Source organism: Muntiacus reevesi, chromosome 5, assembly GCF_963930625.1.
Source record: "Muntiacus reevesi chromosome 5, mMunRee1.1, whole genome shotgun sequence".
Lineage (NCBI taxonomy): Eukaryota > Metazoa > Chordata > Mammalia > Artiodactyla > Cervidae > Muntiacus > Muntiacus reevesi.
In genome coordinates this window covers 78,236,647-78,263,592 of record NC_089253.1, presented here as the reverse complement: position 1 = coordinate 78,263,592, position 26,946 = coordinate 78,236,647, and the positions used below count along the sequence as shown (strand labels likewise).

The 26,946-nt window shown below is 41.0% G+C and overlaps 1 protein-coding gene across 2 annotated transcripts in view; it reads right to left on the bottom strand.

Annotated features, from left to right (window-relative positions):
- The window catches only part of SMYD3 (SET and MYND domain containing 3), a 701,156-nt gene that overhangs the window by 6,319 nt on the left and 667,891 nt on the right, over positions 1-26,946 (bottom strand). For both annotated transcript variants that reach the window (XM_065935584.1, XM_065935585.1), the window contains exon 11: positions 15,288-15,396. In XM_065935584.1, the coding sequence (XP_065791656.1) occupies positions 15,288-15,396 (109 nt within the window). The remainder of the gene's footprint in view (positions 1-15,287; positions 15,397-26,946) is intronic.

Genomic DNA, 26,946 nt, shown 5'->3' with positions numbered 1-26,946 from the left:
GTTACAGTAAATCTCTGACAAACCAGAACAATTGTTTCCGGTAGCTCTGTGTCTCCCTTCTCTCAGCCCTGCCCAACTGCCACACATACACAAGTCAGAGAGAACAGTTTTGATTTAATTTCCTGCAGCAGTATGTAAAACAGATTAAGAAAGTATAAAACCAGAGCTGGCCTGTGCTGGGAAAAGCTTATCTCTTTCCATTAAATTTTATTTTTTTAATGGTAGCATTTAAAAAGAGCCTGGCGTAATCTCCCACTGAGGACCTATCTGAAGCCTTCAAGGGGGGCTGCTACTCCCATGAACTGCCTCTAAATGTCACAGGAGGAATGGAAGCACAGATTGTCTGCCACATGACAGGCATGGTTCACTCAGGAGTAAAGATGTGGTCTTTAAAAGATAGGGTCCCCAGAACTGATTTCAATCTCATCACAGCTTTTTTTTAAAAGTAATTTTAGAATTGTGATCATATATTAAATAAAATGAATTGAATCAAATTATAATTTAAAGTTGCAAACAATATAGCTTTCTTATTAATTTTTAATAAAAATATATTAAGCTTATCAAGGATCTCATATACTCTCTCCCAAAAGCCTGAGGGAATCCAATAAATGACTTCCCCAAGCAGGATTTAAATATGGATATAAATCAGAGAGAAAAGAAATGTATGCATGATAAAATCCTCTGCAGTCAGATCACAAGAGAGGGAAATGCAGGCACGTTTTCCTCTGCCCATCCAGGCTGAAAGCAGAGTAGTGGGGTAGTGGGAAGTGGGCATGGGCTGGACGTGTAAGAAGACAGACCCACATACAACACATCAGGTAGCTCCAGAGCTATGATGGGCCCTTCACTAGGGGCACCAGGGAATCCCAAGGCCTTTGATGACCTGCCTGAGCTCACAGCACCCCTGTAACTTCATTGTGCTCTGCACCTTGTACAGGACCCACTGGAAGGACCTGTCCTAGCAGGCAGAATTGCCTTACAAGGTCTATATAGTGTCTGTGTTGTGCTCAGTCGTGTCCGACTCTTTGTGACCCCATGGACTGTAGCCCACCAGGCCCCTCTGTCCATGGGATTTTGCAGGCAAGAATACAGGAGTGGGCTGCCATCCTCTCTCCTCCAGGGGAGCTTCCCAACCCAGGGATTAAACCCAGGTCTCCCACATTGCAGGTGAAATACTGTCTAAGCAGCTATAATGAGTAAGACTTGGCCCTTACCCTGGGAGGAGCTTGGCAAAACCAGGAAACAGGGTGACAAAGGGAGATGAGGGGTGCTAAGTGTCCAGAGGAAGGGGCCCAGAAGGGGCGACACATGTGCTGAGCTGAGGTGTGTGTCTTCCAGTGGGAGTAGCTATGCCAGAAAGAGATGACTTTGTGTTGCTGTGTTTACCTAATCAGTTGATCCAAGGCAAATTTATTTATTGAGTACCTGAGAGACCCTGAAGACATCATGTCTCCTCCCTGAGCTTAGGTTTCCTCATTTGAATAACGAGGAGATTGGATTAGATCAATTCTGTGGACAAAGTCACAGACACAGATGCTGATTTGGTTTTGCTTCCAAATATTGTGGTGTGTGTGTGTTAGTGTTTTCTAATTTAACTCCACTGGAGTCAGAAAATTTACCATGTATGACTTGAATCCTTTTACATGTATTGAGACTTCTTTTATGGCCCAGAATATGGTCCTTCTTGGTATATGTTTTGTGGGTACATAAAAAAGAACATGTATTTTGTTATTGCTAGATGGAGTTTTATAAATGTCAGTTGGATCCTGTTGGTTGGTGATGTTAAATTCTTCTGTATTCCTTGCTGATTTTCTGTCCATTTCTTCTGCCTGTTGTTGACAGTGGGTGTTGCACCCCCAGCTATACTCATGTCCGTAAGTCTATTGCCTGTATCTCCTTTTAGTTCTATTAGTTTTTGTTTCCCATATTTTCATCTGGATTGTTTAGTGCATACACATTTAGGATTGCTTTTAATATGTTTCCTTGGTAAACTGACCTCCTTTTTCCAAAATATAATATCCTTCTCTGTCTCTAGCATCACTTTCTTTGCTATGAAGTCTTCTTTATCTGATACTAACATAGCCATTCCAGCTTTCTTTTGATGAGTGATGCTTTCATGGTATATCTTTTTCCATCCTTTTACTTTCAACCTCCCTGTATCGCTATATTTAAAGTGAGTTTCCTATAGACAGCATATAGTTGGATCATTAAAAAATCCATTCTAATAATCTCTGTCATTTAGTATATTTTAGACAAGAAATTCACACTTCTTACATAGATCACTTACATAATGTCATTCATATATTAGGGTTTTAAGTTTGCCATTTAGAAAAATTTATGTCTATTCTGATTTTTTTTTTTTTGCTTTTCTTTCTCTTTCATTTCCAGTGGATAGCTAACTTTTTTAAAGAATTCTATTCTGTAATGTTTTTAGTGTATTTGTGTAGATTTTTAAATGGTTACTCTGGTCTTATATATAGACATAGACGTTGTTATTGTTCAGTTGCTAAATTGTGTCTGACTCTTTGCAACCCCATGGACTACAGCATGCTTGGCTCCTCTGTTCACTGTTGCCTGGAGTTTGCTCAAATTCATGTCCGTTGAGTTGGTGATGATAACTAACCATCTCATCTCATCCTTCCACCTTCTCCTTTTGCCTTTAGTCTTTCCCAGCATCAGGGTCGTTTGCAATGAGACATATATACACACACACAAGGACATATTCAGTTGTGTATGGTACCTCTTCACACTTCTACTGGTGTCCTCATTTTACCAGTTCAAGAAACCTTACCTCCCTTTATGCCTTTTACCCTCCCCTATTTTGAATATAATTGTCCTAAACATTTCCACTACATATAGAACCACAGAAGATAGTGTTATAAGTTTTGTTTCAACTGTCAAAGATTATCTAAAAAACTTAAGAGGAGAATGAAAGTCTATTTCATTTACCCTTATTTTTGCTTACCATGTTCTTTCTTCCTGATGTTCAGAGATTGCTGCTTTTATTACTTCCTTTCTGTTTAGAGAAATGCTTTAGCAGTTCTTTTAGAAGAGGTCTGCTGGTGACAAATTCCCTTAGTTTTCCTTCATCTGAGAATGTTTTGATTTCCCCTTCTCTCTTGAAGGCTATTTTGCTGAATGCAGGTTTTTGGCTTAACAGTTCTTTTCTTTCTGTCCTTGAAAAATGTGCCACTGTACATTTGGCCTCCATGGTTTCTAATGAGAAAGCCACTGTAACTCAAATTGTTTTCCTCCTATAGGCAAGGTATCATTTTTCTCTTGCTGCTTTTAAGATACTGTTGTCTTTAGTTTTCAGAAGTTTGACTAGAATGCCTTGATGTGCATTTTCTTGGATTTTTCTTATTTGGGTTCACTTAGCTTCTTGAATCTGCAGGTAGATATTTTATTTTCAGTGGCATTAATCACATTCACATTGTTGTATAACCACTACCACTATCCATATCTGTAACTTCTGCATTATTCCAGACTGAAGATGTACACCCGCGAAACAAGAATTGTCTATTCCTTTCGCTCTTAAGTCCTGGGTACCACTATTCTACTTTCTGTCTCTGTTTTTGACTACTCTAGTTACCTCACATCAATGGAATCATACAACATTTGTCTTCTTGTGACTGGCTTTTTTCACTTGGGGCTTCCCTGGTGGCTCAGCAGTAAAGAATCTGCCTGTAATGCAGGAGCTACAGGAGACACAGGTTCGATCCCTGAGTCAGGTAGGTCCCTTCGAGAAGGGCATGGCAGCCAACTCCAGTATTCTTGCCTGGAGAAATCTCATGGACAGAGGAGCCTGGTGGGCTGCAGTCCATGGGGTCGCAAAGACTCAGACACGACTAAAGCGACTTAGCATGCACACAATGTTCAACGAGTTTCATCCATGTAGTTTCACTTTTAAGGCTGAATAAAATATCATAATATGAATATTCCAGCTTTAAACTACTCATCATTCATGGACATTTAAGTTGTTTCCACCTTTTAGCTGTTGTTAATAACGCTTGCTATGAACACTGGTGTACAGATATCTGTTGAAGTCCCTGCTTTTAACACTTTTGTGTACATAACCAGAGGGGTAATTGCTGGATCAAATAGTCATTCTATGTTTCACATTTTTTAGGAACTGTTATACTGTTTTCCACAGTGGCTTTTCCATTTTGTAGTCCTGTCAGTCATATACAAGGGTTCCAGTTTCTCCAGTTCTGTACCAATACTTGTTTCTCTTTTGTGTGTTCCTTTCTTTTTTAATAATAGCTATCCTAGTGGGTGAAAAGTAGTATCTCATTGATTCTGGTTGTTTGCATTTCCCTAATGATTAGTGATGTTAAGCTTATTTTTTATGTGCTTTTTGGCTGTTTGTATATGTTTTTTGGAGAAATGTCTATTCAAATCCTTTGCTCATTTTTGAACTGCACTGTTTTGATGTTGTTGAAATTTATGCATTCTCTATGTATTCTGGATATTAACCACTTACCAGAAATGTGATTTGCAAATGTTTTATTCCATTCTATGGGTTGCCTGTTGATTTTTACTATTTACTCTGTTGATCTTGTCTTTTGGTGCACATTTTTAATGTTGATGAAATTAAACTTGTCTATTTTTTCTCTGTTGCCTGTGCTTTTGGTGCCATAGTCAAAGAAAACATTGCCAAATTCAGTATCGTGAAGCTTTTCCTCTGTGTATTCTTCTAAGAGTTTTGTAGTTTTAGCTCTTATACTAAGTCTAACCCATGCACTACTCTTTTTAATATAGTATTAGGTGAGGATCTATCTTCATTTTTTTGCATGTGGATATCCAGTTTCCCCAGCACCATTTGTTGAATAAACTGTCCATTCTGCATTGAGTGGTCTTGGCACTCCTGTCAACAGTCATGTGACATATATATGAGAGTGTATTTCTCAGCTCTCTCGTGTATCCCATTGACCTTCATGGCTGTCTTTATCCCAGTCCCACCTTGTTTTGATTACTGCAGTCTTACAGTAAATTTAAAAATCAAAAAATATGAATCCTCCAACATTTTTTTCAAAATTATTATGCTATTAGGGTTCCATGAGATTTCATATGAATTTTAGGATGGATCTTTCCATTTCTAAAAAAAGAAAGTCACTGGGCTTTTGACGAGAGATTTCACTGAAACTATAGGTTGCTTTAGGTACTATTAAATCTTAACAGTAACAAGTCTTTCCATCATGAACATGGGATGTTTTCTGTTTATGTCATCTTATTTTTTTCAGCAGTGTCTTATACTTTTCAGTGTACAGTCTCCTACATCCTTGGTTAAGTTAATTCCTCAGTATTCTATTTTGTTTACTGTTGATGTTCAGTCACTCAGTCATGTCTCACTCTTTGCAAACCCATGGACTGCAGCATGCCAGGCTTCCCTGTCCTCCACTATCTCCCAGACTTTGCTCAAACTCATGTCCATTGAGTCAATGATGCCATCCAGCCATGTCATCCTCTTTCACCCCCTTCTCCTCCTGCCCTCAATCTTTCCCAGCTTCGAGGTCTTTTCCGTGAGTCAGTTCTTCGCATCTGGTGGCCAAAGTATTGGAGCTTCAGCATCGGTCCTTCCAGTGAATATTCAGGGTTGGTTTCCTTTAGGATTGACTGGTTGGCTTTCCTTGCTGTCTCAGGGACTCTCGAGTCTCCTCCAGCACCACAGTTCAAAAGCATCAATTCTTCAGTGCTCAGCCGTCTTTATGGTTCCATCTCTCACATCCGTACATGACTACTGGAAAAATGATAGCTTTGACTATACAGACCTTTGTCAGCAAAGTTATGTCTCTGCTTTCTAATATGCTGTCTAGGTCTGTCATAGCTTATCTTCCAAGGAGCAAGCACCTTTTAATTTTGTGGCTGTCGTCACCATCTGCAGTGACTTTGAAGCCCAAGAAAATAATGTCTATCACTGTTTCCATTGTTTCCCCATCTATTTGCCATGAAATTATGGGACCAGATGCCATGATCTTAGTTTTTTGAATGTTGAGTTTTAAGCCAGCTTTTTCACTCTCCTCTTTCACTTTCATTAAGAGGCTCTTTAGTTCCTCTTCACTTTCTGCCATTAGAGTGGTGTCATCTGCATATCTAAGGTTATTGATATTTCTGCCAACAATCTTGATTCCAGCTTGTGATTCATCCAGCTTGGCATCTCTCATGATGTACTCTCCATATAAGTTAAATAAGCAGGGTGACAAAATACAGCCTTGATGTGCTCCTTTCAGAATTTTGAACCAGTTCATTGTTCCATGTCCGATTCCAGCTGTTGCTTCTTGACCTGCATATTGGTTTCTCAGGAGGCAGCTAAGGTGGTCCACTATTCCCATCTCTTTAAGAATTTTCCACAGTTTGTAGTGATCCACACAGTCAAAGACTTTAGTGTAGTCAGTGAATCAGAAGTAGATGTTTTTTCTGGAATTTTCTTGCTTTTTCTATGATCCAGTGGATGTTGGGGATTTGATCTGTGGTTCCTCTGCCTTTTCTAAATCCATCTTGTACATGTGGAAGTTCTTGGTTCATGTACTGTTGAAGCCTAGCTTGAAAGATTTTGAGCATTACCTTGCTAGCGTGTGAAATGAGTGCAGTTGTATGGTAATTTGAACATTCTTTGGGATTAGAATGAAAACTGACCTTTTCCAGTCCTGTGGTGACTGCTGAGTTTTCCAAATTTGCTTCCATATTGAGTGAAGCACTGTAACAGCATCATCTTTTAGGATTTGAACTAGCTCAGCTGGGATTCTGTTACCTCCTCTAGCTTTGTTCGTAGTAATGCATCCTAAGACCCACTTGGCTTCACACTCTAGGATGTCTGGCTCTGGGTGCGTGACCACACCATCATGGTTGTCTGGGTCATTAAGACCTTTTTTGTATAGTTCTTCTGTGTATTCTTGCCACCTCTTCTTAATCTCTTCTGCTTCTATTAGATTAATACCTTTCATGTCCTTTATTGTGCCCATCTTTGCATGAAATGTTCCTTTGTATGTCTGATTTTCTTGAAGAGATCTCTAGTCTTTCCCATTTTATTGCTTTCCTCTATTTCTTTACATTGTTCACTTAAGAAGGCTTTCTTATCTCTCCTTGCTATTCTTTGGAACTCATTCAGATGGGTGTACCTTTCCTTTTTCTCCTTTCCCTTTCACTTCTCTTCTTTTCTCAGCTATTTGTAAGGCCTTCTCAGACCACCATTTTGCCTTCTTGCATTTCTTTTTCTTGGCAATGGTTTTGATCACCACCTCCTGTACAGTGTTAGAAACCTCCATACATAGTCCTTCAGGCACTCTATCAGGTCTAGTTCCTTGAGTCTATTTGTCACTTCTACTATATAATCATAAGGGATTTGATTTATGTTACACCTGAATGGCCTACTGGTTTTACCAACATTCTTCAATTTAAGTCTGAATTTTGAAATAAAGTTCATGATCTGAGCCACAGTCAGCTCCCGGTCTTGTTTTTGCTGACTTTATAGAGCTTTTCCATCTTCAGCTGCAAAGAATATAATCAATCTGATTTTGGTATTGACCATCTGGTAATGTCTATGTGTAGAGTCATCTCTTTTGTCATTGGAAAAAGTTGTTTGCCATGACCAGTGCCTTCTCTTGGCAAAGCTCTGTTAGCCTTTGCCCTGCTTCATTTTGTACTCCAAGACCAAACTTGTCTGTTATTCTAGGTATCTCTTGCTTTCCTACTTTTGCATTCCAATCCCCTGTGATGAAAAGGACATCTATTTTGGTGTTCTGGAAGATCTGATAAGTCTTCATAGAACTGTTCAGCTTCTTCAGCATTACTGGTTGGGGCATAGATTTGGATTACCTTGATGTTGAATGGTCTGCCTTGGAAGTAAACCGAGATCATTCTGATGTTTTTGAGATTGCACCTAAGTACTGCATTTTGGATTCTCTTGTTGACTGTGAGGGCCACTCCATTTCTTCTAAGGGATTCTTGCTCACAGTAGTAGATATAATGGTCACCTGAATTAAATTAACCCATTCCCATCCATTTTAGTTCACTGATTCCTGAAATGTCCATGTTCACCTTTCCCATCTCCTGTTTGACCACTTGCAATTTACCTTGATTCATGGACCTAACATTCCAGATTTGTATGCAACATTGTTCTTTACAGCATCTGAGTTTACTTTCACCACTAGACACATCCACACCTGGGCATCATTTCTGCTTTTGCTCAGCCTCTTCATTCGTTCTGGAGCTATTTCTCTGCTCTTCTCCAGTTGCATGTGGAACACCTATTGACCTATTGGGGGTTCATCTCTCAGTGTCGTATCTTTTTGCCTTTCATACTGTTCATGTGGTTCTCAAGGCAAGAATGCTAAAGTGGTTAGATGCAATTATAAGTAGAACAGTTTTCTTAATTTTCTTTTGGCATTGTTCCCTCTCAGTGTAATTAAATGCTGCTGACTTTTGTATGTTAATTTATATCCTCCTGCTTTGCTGAATTTCTTAGTCATTTTATCTCTGTTTTTTCGATTGGACAGCTTATATTGCTCTGTCTTCAAGTTCATTAATTCATTTTTCTTTCCATTCTGTTGTTAAGCTCCAGTCTGTATGTTTGGTAGTTGTATTTATCAGCTTTTAAATTTCTGTTTGCTTTTTCTGTGTTAATTTCTTTGCTGCAGTACTCTATTTTTTCATTTGTTTTGAGGATGTTTGTAATTACTATTTAAGCATATTTATCATGGGCTTTAAAATCTTTGTCAGATAAGTCTAAAATTATTATCTCTGAGTTGGCATCTATTGATTGTCTTTTTTTCATCAAGATTAAAATCCTCATCTTTCTTATGGTGAGTGATTTTCAATTGAAACCTGGACATTTTGAGTGTGACACCGAGATTCTGAATTTTATGTCAACTTTCTGTTTTAGCTGGCTTTCTCCACCATTGCTCCAACAGGAGTATGGTGGATGATATCTTGTTTACTGCCTGGTAGAGGTACAAGTCCAGGTTCCTCACTTGGCTCCTTGTCACCGCTGGGATTACACTTTCTGATAGGTAAATTTCTATTTGTTTCCTTTAATGTAACTTTTCATCACTATGCACTCATTTTAGGATCATTCTCTCATCTTCTCCTTTCTTGGTTCAGAAACATACTCTTCAAACTACTGTTCCCTATTTCAGGTTAGTAGGGGCCTGTCATAAGTACCAGAGTCAGAGACCGTCAAACTCCTCTTCGAAGGCGTCACTGATGATTATGACACCTCACCTCTGCACACCTTCTTGTCCTCCCCGTCTCCCTCCCGTCTGTCCATGTGTGTGATGATTCACACTTAGAGGAGAGATTTTTAACCTAGAGACTGCTAGCCTTGAGAAAGTCCATGGAGAGTCTTCAGGTGGTCCCTATATCCCCTTTCCCCACAATATATACATATATAAATGTTCTATGTGTGTACATTTTCTCTGGTGAGTCAGTGGTTCTCACACAATTCATAAATAAGAACATGACCAAAGAGGTTAAGAATCATTGTAGCAGATTAAGAAATGGGAACAATAGATGTGCAGACTCTAAATCATCGATATAAGGGGGAGGACTTGAAATCAGGGTGCAGGCTGGAGTAGACACACACCAGCTTGTGCTCGGAGCTCTCCTTGAATATGCTGAAATAGCTTATAACTGTGTGGGTGGGAGAGGAGCCCTGTGTGGGACTGAGCCTGGGCTCCCTATTCAGGTCCAGGAAGAGCTTAAAAGATCCTCAAAGTGTAAAATGCTTCAACGTAAGAAATGAGAAGAGAAAAAGCATTACAATGTAATTTACATCTCAATAAAAATGACTATTGAGGGGGATGAGGTCTGACTTCTTCCTTCTGACTTCAGTTAACAAGGCACTGCTAACAAAGCAGCTAGTCTAGCCAGGGCGAGGGAGTCGGCAGTGTGCAGAGCTCACGGGAAAGAAGCAGGCTCCCTGATAAGACAGCCCAGATGAGGACGGTTGCCCTTAAGGTCTAAGAAGTCAAATTAGTGGCTAACAAAATTCTTCTTAGAAATAAATGGAAAGAAATGAAAATAGATTAGAGACAGGACAAAGCAGGAGGGAGGTACTCTGAAGGGACCCCAGGGCTGTCCAGTGGCAGCAATCACAAGAATTTCAGCTGAGCCCCGTGGAGATGGGGGCCTAAACCAAATCAGAGCTGGGCTAAATGGATTCCTTTCCTGGAGGAGGCTGGACCTAATTGAATCTGTAACGCATTTTTGTTTCTGAAGCTTTTCTCATTTTTGTTCCAAACTCAGCCTTTGGAACCGTTATTCAAACTCTTTCTTCCATCCTATTAGTTCCAGAGTTTCTAAGAAAGAATATCTAGGGGTGCCAGTCTAAAAAGAACATCAGTTTATTTATTTTTTTAATATTTATTTATTTTGGCTGCACTAGGTCCTCATTGCTGTGCACGGGCTTTCTCTAGTTGCAGAGAGTGGGGACTACTTTTCGTTACATTGCTCAGGCTTATCATCACGGTGGCCTCTCCTGTGAGGGAGCAGTCTCTAGGCTCACAGCCTTCAATAGTTGCATCTCACAGGTTAAGTAACTGTGGCTTATAGGCCCTAGAGCATAGGCTCAGAAGTTGTGGCGCATGGTCTTTGTGGCTCTGTAGCATGTGAGATCTTCCCAGATCAGGGATCAAACCCATGTCCCCTGTGTTGGCGGGCAGATTCTTATCCACTGTGCCACCAGGGAAGTCCAAGAACATAAATTTTAAAAGGCAAGTCTATATCTTTCTTTTCCTTTCTCTGGGTCACCTGAGCCCTGAGAAACCTCAGGAGGTGAGTCTTTCTGCAAAGTGAAACTGACCTGCTTCTAGACTCAGGTCCTGTGAACGTGCAAAAAGATGGAAGTGTGTGGGCCATCCCTCTGTGTGACACTGTGATATATAATAAATATACACTTGGTCTTCATCCCTGTTTCGGGTGCTGAGCTCCTAAAACCCTTGGAATTTCTTAAGTGATGAAAATGATCAGGGTGTCTCGTTATTTTAATAAGATGACTTTTAGAAGCACCTAAATGTGGGGGCCGGTTGCTAGGATAACCATGTGATTAGAAGGTTGGAACTTTCAGTCCAACCCCTGATCTCTGAGGGAAGAGGAGCTGGAGGTTGAATCAGTCACCAGTGACCAATGATTTGACCAATCATGAGTCTGTAATGAAGTCTTCATAAAAACCCTAAAGGACAGCATTTGAAAGCTTCCAGGGGGGTGAACACATGGAGAACTGAGGAAAGTGGTACACTGGGGGGGGCTGGCACCTCCATGCCCTGTCCCCGTGCCCTGTCCCGTATGCATCTCTTCCATCTGGCTGCTCCTCATATACAGCCTTTTATAATAAACGGGTGATCTAGTAAGTAAAATGTTTCTGGAGTCCTATGCGCTGCTCTGGCAAACTAATCAAGGCCACGGTGGGATCCTTGGAACCCGCAAGCTGTAGCCAGTCAGCCTGAAGCCGATGTGACAACCCGGGCTTGTGACTGGCATCTGAAGTGGAAGAGGATCTTGTGGGCTGTGGAATCTGATGCCCCCTCCAGGCAGACAGTGTCAGAGTTGACTTGTAGGACACCCAGCTGGTGTCTGAGGGATGTTTGTTGATGGGGGAAAACCCTGACTGCATGCTGGAATTGGGTGAGCAGAATCTTACTCTGCGAGTAAATGGCCAGCACAGGTCCATATATGTTAGATTAACTTGGACAAACTAGACCTGGCTCTGCCTCAGTGGGACTCTAAGCCTTAGCTCCTTCGATTTTCAAATGGCCATGAAAATGCCTGGCCCACTGGCCTCAGATGGCCGTCATGAGGACCAGAGCATTCATGTACGCATGAGCATTATTAATACTTTCTAGTCCCATAAAGGATTAATTTGATTATCTGTAAAATACCTACTTGGAGGTGACCCTTGTTGGGTACATCACACTTGGAAATTTTCCTCCACAATATTTCTGTGGGAGAACATTCATATCCTCAATAAACATTTTCTGCCCAGTTGATCTGACTGACTGACCACCATTCACCAGAGCGGAAAAGGAAAGGTCTTCTGAGACTGTAGGAGCCTTCCAGTGTTCTTCTGTCAGTCTGGGTTAAAGATGTCAGACCAGGTGAATGAAATAGGAAGTGATGAGTGCCTTCAGGAATCCTAGGATTCTTCCTGTTGATGTCACTTAGAGATCAGGAAAAGACAACAGGGCTGGTATTCAACAAAAGCCAGCATAAGGGAATATCACTTTTGAGTATTGCTTTGTTCTTATTGCTCAGTTGCTAAGTTGTGTCTGCAGTGAACTGCAGCATGACCAGCTTCCCTGTCCTTCACTGTCTTCCTGAGTTTGCCCAAACTTATGTCCATTGAGTCAGTGATGCCATCCAACCATCTCATCCTCTGTCGCCCTCTTCTCCTCCTGCCCTCAATCTTTCCCAGCATCAGGGTCTTTTCCAGTGAGTCTGCTCTTCCCATCAGGTGGCCAAAGGATTGGAGTTTCAGCTTCAGCATCAGTCCTTCCAATGAATATTCAGGGTTGATTTCCTTTAGGATTGACTGGTTTGATCTCCTTGCTGTCCAAAGGGACCCTCAAGAGTCTTCTCCAGCACCATGGTTTGAAAGCATCAATTCTTAGGCGCTCAGCCTTCTTTACACTCTAACTCTCACATCCATACATAACTACTGGAAAAACCATAGTTTGACTATACAGACAGATGTTTGTCAGCAAAGTGATATCTCTGCTTTTTAATATGCTGTCTAGGTTTGTCATAACTTTTCTTCCAAAGAGCAAGTGTCTTTTAATTTCGTGGCTGCAGTTACAATCTGTAGTGATTTTGGAGCCCAAGAAAATAAAGTCTGTCACTGTTTCCATTTTTTCCCCATCTATTTGCCATGAAGTGATAGGACCGAATGCCATCATCTTAGTTTTTTGAATGCTGAGATTTAAAACAGCTTTTTCACTCTCCTCTTTTACCTTCATCAAGAAGCTCTTTAGTTCCTGTTCGATTTCTGCCTTTAGGGTGGTGGTATCTGCATATCTGAGGTTATTGATATTTCTCCCAGCAATCTTGATCCAGTCCACTATTTCACATGATGTATCCTGCACAGAAGTTAAACCAACAGGGTGACAATATACAGCCTTGTCGTACTCCTTTCCTAATTTTGGAACAGTCCATTGTTCTGTGTCCAGTTCTAACTGTTGCTTCTTGTCCTGCATACAGGTTTCTCAGGAGGCAGGTAAGATGGTCTGGTATTCCCATCTCTTTTAAGAATTCTCCACAGTTTGTAGTGATCCATACTGTCAAAGGCTTTGACATAGTCAGTGAGGCAGAAGTAGATGTTTTGAGGGAATTTCCTTGCTTTTTCTATGATCCAACGGATGTTGACAATTTGATCTGTGGTTCCTCTGCCTTTTCTAAATCCAACTTGAACATCTGGAAGTTCTCGGTTCACGTACTGTTGAAGCCTAGCTTGGAGAATTTTGAGTGTTACCTTGATAGTGTTTGAAATAAGTGCAATTGTGTGGTAGTTTGAACATTGTTTGGCATTGCCCTTCTTTGGGATTGGAATGAAAACTCACCTTTTCCAGTCCTGTGGCCACAGCTGAGTTTTCCAAATTTCCTGCCATACTGAGTGAAGCACTTTAACAGTATCATCTTTTAGGATTTGAAATAGCTCCACTGGAATTCTATCACCTCCACTACATTTGTTTGTAGTAGTGCTTCCTAAGGCCTGCTTGACTTCACACTTGAGGATATCTGGCCCTAGGTGAGTGATCACACCATCATGGTTATCTGTCATTGAGATCTGTTTTGTACAGTTCTTCTGTGTATTCTTGCCACCTCTTCTTAATATCTTCTGCTTCTGTTAGGTCCTTGCTGTTTCGTTCCTTTATTGTGCCTACTATCTTTGCGTGAAATACTCCCTTGGTGTCTCTAATTTTCTTGATGAGATCTCCTGTCTTTCCCTCTATTTCTTTGGATTGTTCACTTATGAAGGCTTTCTCCTTGCTATTCTCTGGAACTCTGCATTCAGTTGGGTATCTTTCCTTTTCTCCTTTGTCCTTCTCAGCTATTTGTAAGGCCAGCAGCAGGATAACACAATGGCATGGAAAGTATCCCTTAGGCATTTGTTATTTTTCTCATCTAAATGTGGACAACCAGCCCCCTAGACACTCCCTGAGAGATCCCATTTCAGGTCCTGGGTCTCTCCACTCTTCTGCAGACAAGAGCATCATGGCCCAGAGGACCTCGGGAAGGTGCTGCCCCTGAAACTCCACACACCAGTTCTCCGTACAAGTCACCAGTCCAGTGCCTGGACCAGAGGAGCATGTGAGCTCTGCTTTGGGAAGCTCTGCCAGGGTGGAGAGGTCAGGACAGCAGAGAGCCCTGGGCCATGGTGGCAGCGGAGGCGCCTTGAAAGGGTGAGCACAGGTGTCATTCTTTACATCACATCCCAACATGAACCCAGTTCTCCCACTTGGCTGCTTTGCACTTATTCCAAGGATTGTACTGACCTCTCCCTTCTTCTTCCAACAGTGACTACTTCCTGAGTCCCGGGGACTTTGCTTGATGCTGAGCTGGTTTCAGAACAGCCACAGAGACCTTGCAGCCTCCTGAGGGGAGGGGGACCAGGTATTTGTGCTGTGTGGTGAGAGCTCAGCTGACCGAGGGGGCAGACTGCAGAAGGTCAGGGAGAAGACAGCATCCAGCTGGGCTTTAAGGGGTCAGGAGAGTGATACCAGGCCCAGCGGGCTGGGGGAAGGGCATTTAAGGCCGAGGAGACAGCTTTGAAAGGCCCTAAGTGTGAGCATGCCTGGGGCGGTGGTGAGTGTCTCAGCGTACACTGTCTGTACTGTGTGTGTGTGTGTGGAGGTGGGAAGGGAGGCTGGAGGTGAGGAGGCTGTGAAGGTGGTCCCCAGACAGGTGGTAAGGGTCTGCAGATATAGACTGTTCTGTGGGCCGAGGGTGGGGAGGCATGGAGACAGATGGGTACAGCGGGTGTCTGAGGTCAGGTCAGACCAGTTAGTAAGAGTTCATTGTTACATTTTCTGAGTTTTGTGAACTGGTTGATTTGACAGTAGTAGTTTAAAATCAGTGATGGTGGGCATGTTCATACGATAGAAACTGGCAAACACTCCAAGGAGTTTTTTTTTGTTTGTTTTTGTTTTTTTTTTTAACATTTATGGGCATGTGTTTGTGCACAGATTCGTGTGTGTATTAATGCATGTGTCTGCACACTGGTATAGAGTTGATAGAAATCACAAGGAAGGGGCCTGCCAACAGGCAGAAAGAACTGCACGTGATTTCGGCACACTCACCAGCCTCAGATTCTTCATCGCTTGGGGAAACATGCCTTGGTGTAACTGCAGTTTGCCAACTTTCATTATCTGCACACCTCTGACGGGATGGTTTCCTGGGTAAAAAATCCTGGGAGAAAACAAATGGCAAGCAGTGTGAGTAGCTCTCACCCATGCAATCAGCGTTTCATCAGGAGAACACAAAAGTGGGAGCGAATGCTGGCTGTGAATGTCAACGAGCCCCTAAGCAGAACCAGCTTTGCAGCCTGAGAACACGATGCTGAAGGAGGAAGCTCACTGCTGGTCTCCTGCTCCCTGGAATGCCTTCTGCACTAAGGGAAAGTGACAGGATTGGAATGCCTCTCTACTAAACACTAAGAGAAGCTTCAGCACCCAGGAAGCCTTGGACCAGAAGCTGGCCTCTCAGTATATAATTGTTAAGTAAATCAGTGATACACCCACAACCCTCCTTTTAACCACAAAGTCCTCTGAGTCTCGTTCGCCGCAGTCCACCCTTCTTACTGCCCCTGTGTATTCATTCTGTCATCACCGGACTCCAGAGCTTTGGATTCAGACACCCCATCTGTGGTGGGCACCATGTCCTGCATGCAAGAACTCCACACATAACCTGACCTCTTTCACACACAGCGGAATAGAACAGAGTGTTGCAGTGGACTGAAGAATGAAAACCCAGGACTATGTTTCAGACCCAGTGTAATTTCACCTTGACTCAACAAGAACTTACTAATATTAGAGTCAACAAAATGTGAACAGTTAGGCCTCCTCTTCCTCCTACATCGTCTATCCTGAGAGTCTCCTGGGCTCCTGCAGTATAAGTGAGACCGATCCTAGGGCTGGAGGAGACAGTACACTGTATATATGTGATCTTTTCCCTCGAGGCTCATAATCCCATTAGACACAAGACAGACATTCATACAACAGTTTAAAAATATCACAGGATAGAGCATGACTTAGTACACAGCAATGGTCAGTTCAACTGTGTAGAATGAACTGAGAAAATGACACAGGAGTTACAAAGAGGAGAGTTAAGACAATTGGTGGGATCAGGGAAGGTTTCCTGGGAGGAGGGGAACAGGAGAACTTTAATGGGGCTCCCCCGGATCTGGGAAGGCTTGTCTTGGTTGGGGGGAAATGGAAATGCATCCTTGCTGTTGAGTGGCTTGACTGAAGGTGTACTCCAGATGCTGCCTGTCCAGAGACCACAGGTACTTGCCTATAGGCCTCCAAAAGGTAATCCCAAGTCATGACTTATACGGGACTTGTCATGTGCCAAGCACTGTTCTGATTTTCACGTATGAACATGCCATAGAACCCACATTTAGGCTCTACTGTGAGGTGGATTTATCAAGAGACACATATGTTCTCCAATTAGTATACTATCTGTACACCATTCCCTAGCCCTGAACCTCAGCTCTTGCCCACATGAAATGTGATATAGAAACTTTGTTCATTCAGGCTCTTAAAGAAATGGAAAGCAGTACCCGAGAGAGGGAGGTATTTAAATTAATAGAATGTTGGCTCTGTTTCTTTTAAAGAACTAAAAAGGGAGGGGATGGAGGGAAACAAAGGTGACACCTGGGTCCTGGCTTTTCCTTCATCTACTGAACCTGCCAAGAGATCAGTCACATCACCTCTCCCCCTTACAAAACGAACATCATTATCTACTTGTGTGGAAAAGATTTTAAGATCCCCGGACAAAAGGCTTAAGTATAGGACGCCATTGCCCTGTACTTAATTGCCTTGGACACTTTCCTTGAAAAGCACACCTGGATTTGGAACTTTATTTTATTGCTATGAATGTACCATAATTAAATTTAAAGGCCAAAAAGTAATTTCATACTAATAATCATTCTATTAAGTGGATGTCTGTCATGTCAGTTAGCAAAAGCAAAGAAAATCTTGGGTTCTATGGTGGCAGAGAAAGTGGTGCATATAATTACTCCATGACAGGTACCTGCTCTGGTTGCTTAAAGATATTAAAAAAACGAAGTGGAATTTAATCAGGAGAGGATAAGGAAGTGTCTGGGAAGACTTCCACATAAATATTTACGGAGCAGCCTCGCAGCTCTGGCAGGGGTGCTGTGCATGTGCCTGGGTTGTTTCTGGAGGCCTCCCAGCTGACATATGGAATAAGCATCATGATTACTTGCCGGAATAGCACCCCAAGGAAAACTGGTGAAGCTCACTCCTGCTGGGAGAAGGTCTCTACCCAGGGCATGGCTTTCATCAGCTTTCTGCATGTGACAGTGATGAGGAGGGAGGGGGCCTGCAAGAGGTCTTCAATCACAGGACCGTCAGGAATCAAGGCCAGGCTGAGGGCCTGAACCAGAGAAGGAATGAAGGATGCCCAAGGACTAAAACGGGGGTTTGAACGGGAAGGTGAGACTCTAGAGGCAGAGAGACCTGAGGCAGGATGGTGGTAATGAGAACAGAAGAGAAGGAGCTGATGTGAAAGACGCTCTGCAGCTGATCGGATCGGACCTGGAGACCTGCTGAGGTCTGGCAGGCAGAGTTGACTCCAAGATTCAGAAATCGAAATGCTGCCACAAAAACACAAGCAGACTGTATAATAACAAAATTTTCATTCAACCAGGCATTCTGCTTGTTTGGTGTTAGGAATTTTCTTTTCATGGGTATAGTGCTAGCAATCATGTGGTCCAGGATGCTGGGCCCAGAAAGGAAAAAGTGCCCTTGGTGTTCCTGTGGTGAAGAAGTATATAGGAAGGAAGGTGTTTAAACAAGCAAGAGAAAAGCAGCAGCACATGCTCATTTAACTAAGACCCATGAGCACCAAGATCTTGCTGCCATATTCTCCCAGAAGGCTTCGGGTCAGGGAACTGGAATGTCTCAAATTAAAAGGGGCTAGAGAAAAACACACCCGTTGGCAGGACCTATGTTGTTGGTCTTGCTGAAGTTTTCCCACATGATGCAATTAACAGTCACATTTCTTCACTACAGGTAGCAGTCCTAACATTTGTATGGCAGCAAAAGCCACTTATTGTTAGGACTCTTTCTTTTTTTTTAAGAACTGATATAAAATGCATTACTGAATTTAAAACAAGAGCTTAACTATATAAACTGTATTTTAGCATAACCAAGTAGCTATAATGTATTAGTGTGAATTTTAACTGATAAATGTGAAATCTAATTCTAATAATTAGAAAAATCAGCATTTTGCAACTCTTGAAGAAATAACTAATCCATGAAAAATGTATCACTAGATGAAACCAGTAGATCAAAGAATGATGGAAAATTTTACAATGTGTAAGGTTGTTACCATCTGAACCCAGTCATCAATCTTAGCATCACTAACATGGGACAGCCAGACATGACCTGCTGTCTGAGCTGACACAGTAAGATTTTGTACCAGCTATAAAGGATCCTTGACAAAAAAAAGAAATGAAATTTAATCAAGCCCATAAAATTCCATTTCACAGGAAAAATAATTGGTAGAGGAACAAATAAAAGCAACCAGCTAAATTCAGAATATGGGAAGTTTTACAGAACTGTCATCACTCAGGATCTTTAGCAGGTCCATGGCATGAAAAGAAAAAGGTGGTAGTGGAGAAGACTCTAGATTAAAAGAGACTTAAGAGATACAACAGTCAAAGGTAATTTGTAGACCTTTTTCATTTTAACTCAAAAGTTATGACCAACCTGGATAGCATATTTAAAAGCAGAGACATTACTTGGCCAACAAAGGTCCGTGTAGTCAAGGCTATGGTTTTTCCAGTGGTCATGTATGGATGTGAGAGTTGGACTGTGAAAAAAAGTTGAGCACCAAAGAATTGATGCTTTTGAACTGTGGTGTTGGAGAAGACTCTTGAGAGTTCCTTGGACTGCAAGGAGATCCAACCAGTCCATCCTAAAGGAGATCAGTCCTAGGTGTTCATTGGAAGGACTGATGCTGAAGCTGAAACTCCAATACTTTGGCCACCTCATGCGAAGAACTGACTCATTGGAAAAGACCCTAATGCTGGGAAGGATTGGGGGCATGAGGAGAAGGGGACGACAGAGGATGAGATGGCTGGATGGTGTCACCAACTTGATGGACATGGGTTTGGGTAGACTCTGGGAATTAGTGCTGGACAGGGAGGCCTGGCGTGCTGCAATTCATGGGGTCGCAAAGAGTTGGACAGGACTAAGTGACTGAAGTGAAGTGAAGTGAAGTGGCTCAGTCGTGTCCAACTCTTTGCGACCCCATGGGCTGGAGCCCACCAGGCTCCTCAGTCCATGGGATTTTCCAGGCATGAATACTGGAGTAGATTGCCATTTCCTTCTCCAGACTGAACTGAACTATAAAAAGACACTTCTGAGTCAATCTAGGAAATGTGAACATGAAATGGCATTGTAAGAAAATATCCACATTTTTCATAGATACGAACTGAAATACGCATGGATAAAATGATGTAATGACTGTGATTTGATTTAAATCTCTTCAGCATAATTTCTCCTTCCCGCAATGATGGATTAGTTTTTTTCAGTCCAAACTCCATGCTAACAAGAAACATTAGACAAAATATTTATAAAACTGTTTGAAGGTGTCAGAGAATGACTGAGGGACTGAAGTCTGAATGAATCAAAGGGCAGAAAGAATAGACTCTCAAGTAGGTGGTCCTTTGTTGCTACTTTTCCCTTTGTTGATTTCAAAGGAGAGGCAGCTAGGCTAAAGAACTAAGCAGAAGTTTTGACAGTCTCAAAGGGGACACAGAATTTGGAGCTCAGGGCTCAGCAATTAAGAGAAGGAACGCTTAATAAACATCCTTGACTTTCATTTGTGACCCAGCGCCCCCCTCAAAGGGCTACAATCCAGGAATAGTGGTAGAGTAGCTTTACTTGTAATATGATGCATTTTTGTTGTTGTTTAAAAAAAAAGATCCCAACATTGGGAAACAAAACCAAAGAAAGAAAAGAATGTGTAGCAAAGAGAAGCCTGGTGCGGCCAGGAGATGTTGGGAAGACACTGGTTGAGTAGCCAGAAGCTGCCTCCTTAAGGAAAGGCTTATGATGTAGATAGAGTTAAATGTCCAATTTTGAACCTAAAAGTTTGAGTTTTAGCTTACTTTTTGAAAAAATGTACAGAGAAGACATTGCCCATACTTGTAACTTTTAACTAGGTGTGTTTAATTAGTTTAATTTAACCCTGGACTTGTGCACAAATTTCCTCATCCCCTTGCCAGACCTGCTTATGTGCTGCCTGGTCCACTGGCAGCGTGGCTAACAGCAGGGAGATGCCATGGGCCAGCCAGCATGACTGAATTATACGGTGACTATAATTTAGTCATTAAATCCTTGGGAAAAAATGGCAATGAGATTTTCATCAGAAAAGTTCCACTTGTCCTATATAAGGTCTATTTATTCACTTACATGGGCAACAAAAGACACCGCTGAAGTTCTAGATGTATACTCTAAATCCCCTTAGTATCTGAATACACAGATCTCATATCTCAGATCAGTTCCCAAGAAGAAGCCCTTGAGTAGAAATCTTGTTTTCATAAGTTAGATTTTAATTTACTTGAGCCTGTTAGTTCAGATTTATGAAAATTGTTCTGATGCTGTTTTACTGGTAATATGGCAAATTTAGTAAGCCATATTGATTATCTCACTGAAAACAATGTAAGGTGGTAGATAAAATATTTTTAAAAGTAATGATGTGCTGGCAAGATAGTAAAGAACCATCAGGCCAAAACCTAAATGAAGAGAGAAGTAAGGAGAATGGTGAGACTACTGCTACACTGGTGTGCTGAAACCTCTGGCTTCATCTGCTTTTGGGAGCTTGTGGGTCAAAAGGGCAAGCTCAGTGTCTACCCAGCTAATAGGGAAGCCTCCCCTTTTGCCAATCATTGGAGACAGATTACATTCAAAAGAGATGCAGTAAGGCTGACAGTGGAAGCCTGTAGAATGATACAGTGATTCCTAGGCTAGTATTCTGTATCTTTAAAAATATCTTTCTCAAGAATCAAGATGGATAGGTGAAAGGTATACTTCTGGAGGTGATGAAAATGTTCTAGAATTGACTGTAGGAATGGTGGCATATCTTTGAACATAATTAAAAAAAAAACTGAATCATACCGTTAAATGGGTTGGGTAAGTTGTATGATGAGTGAATTGATTATAACTTAACAGAACTTTAACAAAAAGAATGAGACATTAGCACGCCACAAATGAAATAGGTATAAATCTATAACAGAATATATAGAAGAAAAACTGGAAAACTCTGATGAACAAAATCAGAATAAGTGGAAAGATATTCCATATTCACTGATAGAGTCAGTATTGTCAAAATGTTAGTTCTTTCCATTTTAATCTATAGATTCAGTGCAATCCCAAACAAAATTCTAGCAAGTTATTTTGTGGATGTCAGCAAACCCATTCTAAAGTTTATATGGAGAGGCAAAAGATTCAGAATAGCTAGCATAATACTGAAACAGAACAAAGTTGGAGGACTGACACTACCCAAATTCAAGACTTACTGTAAAAGCTACAGTAATCAAGACAGTGTGGTATTGTATTTGTGAAAGAAAAGACAAAATACCGGGTTGGTCAGTGAACTTTTTGACCAACCCAGTAGATCAATGGAACAGAATAGAGAGCTCAGAAAGACCCACATAAACACAGTCAACTGATCTTTGACCAAAACGCAAAGTCTATACAATGGAGCAAAGACAGCATTCTTTTTTACCCCCCTCAAGAAATGATTGCAGAAGAACTGGCAGTCCATATGCAAAAAAAAAAAAAAAAAAAAAAGAAAAGGCACAGATCTTAACACCCATCACTCAAAAACCAGTCTTGGTTTGGTGGTGCCTTTTAGTTACAACATCAAAGCCACAATGAAAGTGAAAGTGAAGTCACTCAGTTGTGTCTGACTCTTTGTGACCCCATGTACTGTAGCCTACCAGGTTCCTCCATTCATGGGATTTTCCAGGCAAGAGTACTGGAGTGGGTTGCCATTCCCTTCTCCAGGGGATCTTCCTGACCCAGGGATCAAACCCAGGTATCCTGCATTGTAGGCAGACGCTTTTAACATCTGAGCCACCAGGGAAGTCAAAGAAATAATTGATAAGTTAGACTTCATTAAAATAAAAAAACTTCTGCTATGTAAAAGACAATGTCAAGAGAATAGGAAGATAAACCACAGACTGGAAGAAAATATTTGCAAAAGACACTTCTCATAAAGGCTTGTTATCCTAAATATACAAAGTACTCTGAAAACCCAATAATAAGCAAAAACCCCATTTAAAAAATGGGTCAAAAACCTGGACAGACATCTTACCAAAGAGGCTACACAGATGGCAATTAATGATTATGAAAATATGAAAATGTTCCATATTATATGTCATCAAGGAAATGCAAACTAAAATAATGCCATATTAGTATACATCTGTTAGAACAGCCAAAACCCAGAGCACTGACAACACTAGGGGCTGGTGAGGAGGTAGAACAGCAGCTTTCATTCATCATTAGTGGGAATGCAAAATGGTGCAGCCACTTTGGAAGAGATTGACAGTTTCTTACAAAACTACATATGCTAATCAGACTAAACCACAGTATCCAGGAATTGTGCTCCTTGGTATTTACCCAAAGGAGTTGAAACTGAAAACCTACACATGGACATTTATAGCAGCTTTGTTCATGATCGCCCAAAGTTGGAAGCAACAGAAGTGTCCTTCAGTAGGTGAATGGATAAATAAACTGTTATTGATACATCCAGACAATGGAATATCATCCAGTGCTAGAAAGAAATGGCCTATCAAGCTATGAAAAGATACGGAGGAGCGAACCTTACGTGTATAAACTGAGATGCCAACAACCTGAAAAGGCTACATTCCAACTGTATGACATTCTGGAAAAGGCAAAACTATGGAGACAATAAAAAGATCAGTGGTTCCCAGGAATTCAGAGGTGAAGGAGGGATGAGTAGGCAGAGCACAGAGGTTTTTTTCAGGGCAGTGAAGTACTCTATATACCACCATAATGATGGAAAAATGTCATATACATTTTACATATACATATATATACATTTGTCCAAACACATAAAATGTACAACACCAAGAGTTAACCCCAACGTAAACTATGGACTTTGGGTGGCTGTGATGTGTCATTATAGGTTTTTCAGCTGTCACAAGTGTCCCACTCTGATGAGGAATGTTGATAATGGGCGATGCATGTGTGGGATAGGGAGTATGTGGAAAATCTCACTACATTCCACTCAGTTTTGCTGTGAGCCTAAAACTTAAAAAAAAAACTTAAGGTGTAATTTTTAAAAAAAGGAATGAGGTTGAAATGAAGACATTTTGGACAAAGAAAAACTGAATTTGTCACCTCAGATCTTAACTAGAGGAATTTCTAAATCTATATACTTCTGGTAGAAGGGAAGTGAGTGAAGATGGGAAGTCAGAGGTTCAAGGACTGAAGAATAAAAAGAATGCTTATATGGGCAAGTCTACAAATACTGACAAAACAGTTTTAGGAGGTTAAAAATACAGTAAAAATAAAAAATGTAATAAGTACATCATATATGTCAGTAGGAAAGAAAGCAGGATTCAAATACTCTAAAATTCTTCTATGTCCAGAAAGAACTTGGATATATATATTTCTTTAAATAGTTCACCCATAATTTATATACCCTTTGATATATTTAATATATCAAATATTATATTTAATGATATGTATTTAATTTAATAAATACTTAATAGTCTTAAATAACTGAATTAATGTTCTGTTTTAATTTCTAGGTACAAAACCATTGTGTAAAGAACAATCAGATTAATTATAATTGGCATCTGGTTGATCGCCTGGAGAATCCCATGGACAGAAGAGCCTGGCAGGCTGTACAGTTCATGGGGTCACAAGAGTCGGACATGACTTAGCAACTAAACCACCACCACTGCCCATCACTTCATGCAAATAGATGGGAAGCGATGGAAACAGTGGCAGATTTTATTTTCTTGGGCTCCAAAATCACTGAGGACTGTGACTGCAGCTGTGAAATTAAAAGACACTTGCTTCTTGGAAAAAAGGCTATGACAAACCTAGACAGCATACTAAAAAGCAGAGACATCACTTTGCTGACAAAGGTGTATATAGTCAAAGCTATGGTTTTTTCAATAGTCATGTACATATGTGAGACTTGGACCATAAAGAAGGCTGAGTGCTGAAGAATTGATGCTTTCAAATTGGGGTGCTGGAGAAGACACTTGAGAGTCTTTTGGATGGCAAGGAGACCAAACTAGTCAGTCCTAAAGGGAATCATGCAAGGACTGAATATTCATTGCAAGGAATGATGCTGAAGATCCAGTGCTTTGGCCATTCATTGGAAAAGACCCTGATGCTGGGAGAGATTGGAGGCAAAAGGAGAAGGGGGTGGCAGAGGATGAGATGGTTGGATGGCATCACTGACTCAATAGACACGAGTTTGAGCAAACTCCAGGAGATAGTGAAGGACAAGGAAGCCTGGCATGCTGCAGACCATGGGGTCACAAAGAGTCAGACACAGCTACTAAACAAAAATAACAATGAATTTAATGATCTCAAAATATTGAGTACTAAATGAAGAAGGGAACATTGTGGTTTTTAAAATGGACATACATAACTTTCCTTTGTTTTGAAGGAAAAAATTAGATTTATAAAAATGAACAACTAATAAAAAGTTGCAAAATAAAAAGTTGCACAATCTAGTTTTAAATAGAAGATGAAATACAGCTTGCCATCAGTAAGGTTAACCCAGTTGTGTGTCTGTATCTGTAATACAGTGTGTTGATATTCAACAACAGAGTGTTGTTAATGTATATTCCAGAAGTGAAATCAGCTCATACAGATGTCAGGCACTCTTTAAGAGCACCCCGAGCTCTTGAAGAAGTCTTAGGCTCCCAGAGCACAGGTTTTGGGAGGAGATGGAATGTGTGCCGACAAGCAGAGATGTTCTCTTTTTCAGTGATTTCCAAGAGAAAATATAGCCTGTTGGAGCAGAGCAGATGGCACTGCTAAGACGTAGAATCCATGAGTCAATAGCAGGGGTCAGCAAACTATAGCCCGAAGGCCATACCCCACCTGCACCATGTTTTTGTAAATTGTTTAATTGGCATACATCCACACTTATTCATTTATATATTGTCTACAGCTACTTTCAGGCTAACTCAATAGAATTGAGTAGGTGACTGGACTGTATGACTTGCAAAGCCTAAATATTTACTGCCCGGCCCTTTACAGAAAGTTTGCAGACAGCTGGTTTATATAGTATAGGAGTTTCTAGAAGTAAGAGGCTGGAGAGAGGCTCTCATGCAAAAAAAACACTACAACAGATGACTATGAATATGTATTAGATATATGACTATAGAGTTGTCTCTGTCACTAATAAAAATAATGATAATGATAGCAAATACAGTTAAGAGTCCTTGCTACATATCAGGCACTGTTTAAGCACTTTTATTCTAAAATAACCTTATGCACGTAAACTTGGTAAAGATGATGGGATCCGAGAGTGTCCTCTGCAAGAAAGAGTATGAAGCTGGACAAAATTGCCAAAAGCCATCACTTTAGGGCATGATAAGTTGACCAAAAGCAAAGAACAGATTTAAAAGTGTTTATTCTCAAAACAACAACAACAACAAAATAACTAGAACTTAGAGTAAGAAAAGCAGAAGTCTATAACCTGCTTGCCTGGATGAGCCACAGAATGACTGAGACAAACTCTCCATGTCACCTGGGTACCTGAGAAACGACATCCACAAGAAAATCTGGAAATAACTTGGAAGGGTGAGAACTGGCTACAACTTTGAATGCAGCCTTCCCACACATGGCAGAAGGTGGAAGGAAGCCTTATAGGTTCAATTTGTTCGAGCAACTCTTCTGCCCCTGTCACTGGCTGGTCATGAAGCTGTGCAGCCAATAAATGGAAAAGCTGAGTTCAGAGCCCAGCAACTGCTTCCTGAGTCTGTTTTCTTTTCAGTCTGCATCTCTGCCTCACTAAATCTCCCCAATATAAGTTTTGCCTTAGATTAGCTCTGTGCCCTTTGTTAACCTCTCAAGGTACACCTAAAATATCTCCAGTTAATTTCAATTAGCCCCTAGTACACAAATCTGATACCCTGAGTACAAGCGTGCCAGCAGCCTGACATTACCTCTTGCCACCAGGCGCCTACAGGTGAAACCAAATTCATCATGTAACTGGAAAAAAAAAGCAAACTGTTGAAAAAATGTGAAACCAGTGAATCTGCCAACATGGTTCACACAGAGAACTGGGAATCCAGCATCCAAAGAAATAGCAGGATACTGTTGCTACCAGCTGTGTTTCCATTTAAGGTGCCATTTGTGGAAAATATCATAGTCTTCCGTTTTCTCTGTGCAAAATGAAGGAAAACTGAGAAATGCCAAATTACATTGCTTTAAAAAATCCTGCCATAGAGCATCTCCGCTCTTACAAGCTATTCTCTGAAGACATTATTGATGTTCTACCAGGTTGATGGAGTAATATAATGTGCTAGCAGGAAGAAAGGCTGGCAAAGAGAACTATGTTCATTAGAGCAATATCTTTACAATGACTTATTCCATTTTCATTATTTTTCAAGATCACACATATCACAGGGCAGAACAGTTGGCTTGCTATGCCCTGGATATTTCAGTATTTTTACAGTTGAAAGTAGATTTTTTTTTTAAACAC